Genomic DNA, 6,780 nt, shown 5'->3' on the forward strand with positions numbered 1-6,780 from the left:
ATCTAAAACAAAAATGTATAAACCATATATATATATATATATTATATCTATATATCTATATATATATTATATTTATATTTCATATCCCATCTTGTTAGTATGAGCACAATATCCTTTACTGACAGTAGTCTCTGTTCTCGTTAACCCTTCAGTAGTTCACCATGTCTGATCTGCCGCCTGGCGATGTCTATGAAAATGGTCCAGACAGGATCAGTATCGGGGAACCGCAGCAGAGGACCGCCCTCACCACAACAGATAAAACGGGACAAACCGGTCCTAAAACCGGCGACGCAGCACACCCACCCCAACCCCTACAGACGCAGCAGGACAAGCCAAGCTCGCCGCAGCGATCCAGTACCACTCGCAGGCAGTCACGTTCAAGCATCCACTCATCACACACACGCACACCCTTACCCGCACCGTACCCGTGTGTGGACACAGCAGAAGAGTTGTATGGCATGTTGTGGGAAGGAGGTGATCTGATGGGCGTGGCGAATGCTCCGCCTGTGACCAATAGACAGTTGCTGAAGGCTTTGAGCAGACTGTACTGGAAGCAGGTGGCCTGGGCCTCGACACTGTTTGTTGTGCAGGTAAACGGGTGGGTTGTGTGGTTGTAGGTGTGGGGGTGTGTAGTATTTGTAGCTATTCGTGTGTGTTTGGTGTTTATAACTGTTCGTGTGTGTTGCTTTTGGCATGTATACTGCGCACATGTGCGGGTTGTGTAGTCCCCTACACACTGATATCAAGGTTTGCAGAATATGCACACTCATGCAAGTCACGTGTTTAATATTATATTAGTCACGTATTCAATATTATACAAAACACTTCATATAATATGGACACGTCTGTCTGAATGTCTGGTGCTGAGTGCATGAGGCTGTGATGTGGGGCTAAATTTATGTCCTTCTGCGTCCACTCCTTCTGAGCGTATACCAACACGTGCATGCTATCCCCATGGCATTGCCGAAACCCTAAACACATGCACACTTTTCTCTTTCCGTAGCCTAATTATGAAACCCTGAACCCCTAAAACATGTGCTTCATATTCCCTTTCCGTAGTCTAACCCTAAAACCCTGAACCCCTAAAACTGCTTCATATCTACAGGCCATCGCCATTCTATCGACTCCGATCTGCGTATATATGATACTGCTGTGGCACGAGGGAGAGTATGGTGCAGGTATGAGTGTGTGTGCCATCGATCTGAAACCCCCAAACCCTACGAGGGGGAGTATGGTGTAGGTATGAGTGTCTGTGCTATCGATTTGAAACTCTAAACGCCAAACCCTAAACCATCAAACCCTACGAGGGAGAGTATGGTGTAGGTATGAGTGGCTGTGTGTGATTTGAAGTGCATGGGAGTGTGGTGTAGATATGAGTGGCTGTGTATGAGTTATAGTGTATGGGATTGTGGTGTAGGTATGAGTGGCTGTGTGTGAGTCAAAGTGTATGGGAGTGTGGTAGTGTGGTGTAGGTATGAGTGGCTGTGTGTGAGTTAAAGGGGAGTGTGGTGTAGGTATGAGTGGCTGTGTGTGATGAGTGGCTGTGTGTGGGTTATTGTGTATGGGAGTGTGGTGTAGATATGAGTGGCTGTGTGTGAGTTAAAGTGTATGGGAGTGTGGTGTAGGCATGAGTGTCTGTGCTGTATGTTTCCTCTGACTATGTCTCTGATGCAAGGTATGTGTATGCACGTGTCTGTGTGTGTGTTGGAGTGTATGGGAGTGGGGTGCAGGTATGACGGTTTTAGGGTTTGGGTTTGTGTGTGCGTTCGAGTGTGTGTGGTCGACTGGGCCCAGGCTTCTTCCACACCTTGTCCATATGACCATACGGTACGAAGACAGCTAGTTGAGCATAACTACTACACACTGCGGAAGTGCCTGTATCTAATGCTGGGCAATACTGGGTGCCCACCTACGTTCCTTCTTCTATCACTCGTTAGCACTGTTTGTCATCAATATGTCCTTCTTAGCCTACTTTCGTTCCATGCCAGCTTGATAATAAGTTAAGCTTAACGTACTGTCCCATTCTAATTCCGCATAGATATATATGTACACTCCTGTCCTAACCTGCTCAACTGTCTACCTACCCCACCCTTCCCCGCACAGAGCGTGAGGATTGGATAGGGTACACACTGGTGGCTGCTTTTGCGGTGCTGCAACTGTTGGGGTTTGCTGCACTTAATCAAATGAAACGCGTTGCTAGGAATGCCGGTAAGTGTTTATGTCCACTGAACGTACTCTACACTTACGTACCGTGTGTGTATACTATGGTTATTTGTTATAGTATGTCGCATATAGACTGGTTGTGTCTCTAAGACGGTAGGCGTTTATGTTCCCTGAGCGTACTCTACACTCACGTACCCTGTGTGTATACTGATTGTGTCTTTATTTTGTTGCTGTATGTTATAATACATATCACATACAGACTGGTGATGTCTTCCTAGTAGAGGTTTTGGCTTTGTCACGCAAAGCATCGAAAGAAATGTATCGTTGAATCCTTTTCCTCCAGTGCGACCGATATATACATATGTGCTTGTACACTCGCAAGCAAATTAATCACTCAGGAGTATAGCCTTCCATGACGAGTGCCACTCTCGTCTATATATGTATATATATGTATATATATATATCTATATATACATACGTACATGCTTGTTATTCCCACACAGGCATCGCTTCTCGTGCGACGTTGGAGGGGGTGCTGTACTCGCGCGTGCTCTTCTCACCCATCTGTGGCCATAACAGTCCCACTGGCGGGGAGTTGGCGGCCATGTTTGGGGCAGACATGGACGCCATATTGCACCTGTGGACCGGAATTTTGGGCCTTATTTTCGGTCCGATCGAGATTCTTATCATTGTAGGGGAGTTGTTCTATTTCGTCCAAGAGGCTGCTTTAGGGGGTATGTATATCAGAGGGGGTGGTTTGTTGTTCACATAAACATTCGCGTGAGTGTATTGCAGTGTGTTGTGGAAGAACAGAGAGATGTAGTGGGTCCACAGCCAGCCGGTCAAATACAATGGCGCAAAGTGTTGTAGTTGTATGCTGCACGTGTGGCGATGTGACTTCATCCCTAAGAACCACGGCATTGTAGGACCATACATCCATTCACATTGCTCTCCATCTCTATGCCACATTTCATCAACAACTGGGAGGTGAGTTCAGCCGATTAACACAAATACTATCATGCAATATATATATATATATCAAGTCTTTGTACTATCTGACTTTTTCTGCATACCTCCCATCTCCATCACACTGTGCACAGCCATCGGAGTGGTTGTGGTTGTCATGGTGATCTTCCGTATAGTCGGTGGTATCATGGAGAAGCATTCAGGACCTCGTGCAAAGCTTTCGGATGATCGCTGTCATATAGTGCACGAGTATCTTCAGGGGACTAAGGTGGTCAAGGCAAACGCCTGGGAAGACCAGTTTGCCGCCAAAATCAGTGCTGTGAGGAATGAGGAGGTGCGTCTGTGAGCTTATGCGAGAGATATATATATATATTGTGTGTGTGTGTGTGTACGTATATATATTTATATATATATATAGGAAATGTGTCGATGCTTTTCATATAGACTGCATATGTTTTTTTATATGCTAGTACACATTTTGCACACGTATAGTTCGGTATAGGTTTTGTGTGCACAACCTACTAGTGAGTGCATCTGGCCGTTGCAGCCGATTGTGGCGAAAAGTACTCCTGTGCGAAAGAAATAATCTATCTGTACGTGTAAGTACATAGGAGTGAGTCTGTATGTATTCGTATACTATTACGAGAGCGACAAAGGTGTATCCTTGCTCATTCTTTTCCTGCCTGGTATCTATATATATGTATATGTATATGAATTTATATATATATATACATATATATATATATATATATATATACATATATATGTATATGTATATATATTATACACTCCCCATACCTGCCAATCGCCCATCCCAAATGCCACCGCACTTTCAGTCGGCCAAAGCTCAGCTACTCAACCTGCTGATGGGGGCCCTTAACGTCTCCGGCAACAACTCCATTGACGTCATATCTCTGGCAATTGTGTCCATTTACACCCTTGGCATGGGCAATGTGCTAGTGTCGTCCATCACCTTCACCATCTGGATTGTACTAGGTATCCTCCACGGGAAGATCTTCCATTTCCCCGGTAGGTGTTGTGTGTGGTTGTTCTATTTATGGGCAATGTCTTAGTGCATGGAAAGATCTACTTCCATTTCCTCTGTTCTTGTAAGGAAATATTACTACTCTAGTAGAACAAGCATGAGTTGGTTGCCTAGCAACCGCCTTACATTTACCCGTACCTGATATTTGGTATGTGCTGCGCAATGAGACAGTAGATCGTAGGCTATCACTAGTACTTAACTAGTTATAATAATAGTACTTATCTAGTAACAATAGGCATGAGCAGGTTGCCTAGCAACCGCCTTGCATTCACTCAAAAGTGCTGTTGTTTGTATGTACCTAATATTTTGTATCTGCCGATCTAGGCTATTTTGATGAGGCCATGACTGCCTGGACATCCATCACACGTGTGGCGATGTTCATCTCTCGGGAGGGCATTAAAACCGGCTCCACCAATGAGAACGCAAAGAAACCCGCCGACATGTTGCTCACGCTGGATAATGCAACGTTCGCGTGGCCAGTGGCTATGGGAGCCAATCATAAACGAGATTATGTTTCCGAGGTTAGATTGCAGGAGAAGAAGCAAGGTCTAAATGAACGAGAGTGTAAGTTACGGAAGTGTTAACAAAGTGTTATCGATTTAGGGTTTTAGGCTGAACCCTAAACCCTAAAACCTTTAACAAAGTGTGACAAGATGCAGTTTTGGCTGGAGGTCTTGCTTGATTGTTGTACATCTTGTAACGTGATGGACGATCGTTCGAAGCTGGGACAGTGTGCTGTCGAGATAGCCAGTATCTACCCGATAGTGTATCGGGGCCAATTATTATTAGTCCATGTCTCGGCCATTCTGTCTATTGAGTGTATGTGCAGTGTGGATTCCAAAGTGTTATAGTTTAAGGTTTAGGGTTTTAGAACCATTTCTCCACCGGTATGTGTAGTCTTTGGTTTGTGTAAATTGCAAAGTGTTATGGTTTTAACATTCTGAGGTAAATCATAGCCTACTACGAACCACTTCGAATAATTGATATGAACACTGTACTTAGTGCTGCCTTAGAGTGAAACATAGGACGAACTCGTATATATACATATTATATTATACTATAATATATATATATATATATATATATACTCATACCCATACTCATACCCATACTTAAACTCGTACACTTACACATATATATATCCGATATGAATCATAACCCACTACATGCACCACTTGAAATAATCTCAGCTGACAGTGCCGCAGCCGTAGACATCGACTCAACCGCTGCGATCTCACCCGTTGGTGCCGCTGTTGGCAATGGCCGGTCGTCCGTACCAGATGTATGTCGTTGTTATTATTCGCTGGTCTTGAGTTCTCAGGGTTTTAGGGTTTGTTACTAGCATGAGTATATGTATGGGCCTACTATATATGACAGCCTTCAGAACATAATGATTTCCGAGAAGTAGTAAGTTCTAGAATATTGCTGTTTTTTTAAGGCTGTATTGTTGCCTACAACCCACAACTTATACGATAAAACGTATCGTTTGGGAAGTTGTCTGATTACGTTCAATCTAATAGTTTCGGTATACTATCTGTTTACATACTCAATCTGACCGTTTACATATTCAACCTTTCTTTTTACGTACTCAATTTCACCGTTACGTATTTAATCTATCTGATTACGTACCATTTAAACGTTCACGCATTTTGTCTATCGCTTACGTCTTCAATTTATCCGTTAACGTATTCAGTCTATCTGATTACGTACAATATGACCGTTCACGTATTTTGTCTATCTGCTTACGTCCTCAATCTAACCATTTACGTATTCAGTCCACCTGGTTACGTACAATCTGACCGTTTACGTATTTTCTCTCTCTGTTCTCGCACCCAACCCACCCGTGTATATACGTATTCAATCCTTCCATTTACGTACCCAATGCACCCGTTTTATTATTCAGGTGCATGTCGCAACACCACAGACCAGCGAAGTATCCAAACGACTGCGACTGAGGCGCAGAAAACCCAAAGCCCAACAGACCGTTCGATCGTCTGTCTCTTCTCGAGTGGCCACAGTAGACGATAACGTAGAGACGGTCATGGAGGGTGCGGGTATGCGAGTAGAGGTGGTGGTTAGGCTGTATTGTTGGTGTATGTGTGTGGATGTGTGTGGATGTGTTTGTGTGTGTTGTGTATATGGATGTGTGCAAGTATGTGTCTATATGAGGTGCGTATGTATGTGTGTATGTTATGCATATGTATATGTGTAGGTATGTGTGTGTATGAAGCGCGTATGTATGGGTGTAGGCGCGACTTCCGCCATCTCTGGCATTATATGAATAGAACGCCCACTCAGTTGATATTCCCGTCTCCTCTGGCATTCTATAAATAGAATCCTCCTCCCCATTGGGTGCCGTTTCCGAGTACCAATCAGATACGGCCGAGGATTTAGTGGTGTGTCTGAATGACGTCACTCTGGCTGTACCACGAGGATGTCTCATGGCACTCGTCGGCACAGTGGCCAGTGGCAAGTCCAGTCTTCTTCAGGTGAGAGTTCCAGTCTATGTACAACGCAAATTTCATATTATATATATATATATATATATATATATACGTATATATATATATATATATTAGTCTTTGTTATTATCTACTTACTATGTT

At 43.8% G+C, this 6,780-nt stretch overlaps 1 protein-coding gene across 1 annotated transcript; it reads left to right on the forward strand.

Annotated features, from left to right (window-relative positions):
* Window positions 1-142: 142 nt before the first annotated feature.
* Window positions 143-6,664, forward strand: SARC_11458 (hypothetical protein; the record flags this gene model as incomplete). The annotated part of the gene is made up of 10 exons (XM_014294457.1): window positions 143-590; window positions 1,106-1,178; window positions 2,104-2,208; window positions 2,667-2,897; window positions 3,264-3,463; window positions 3,966-4,158; window positions 4,499-4,738; window positions 5,365-5,456; window positions 6,078-6,228; window positions 6,509-6,664. Coding segments are annotated over exons 1-10 (1,870 nt in total), but the record flags the coding sequence as incomplete, so codon positions are not given.
* Window positions 6,665-6,780: the final 116 nt, after the last annotated feature.

Source organism: Sphaeroforma arctica, assembly GCF_001186125.1.
Source record: "Sphaeroforma arctica JP610 unplaced genomic scaffold supercont1.1699, whole genome shotgun sequence".
In the NCBI taxonomy this organism is placed as follows: domain Eukaryota; class Ichthyosporea; order Ichthyophonida; genus Sphaeroforma; species Sphaeroforma arctica.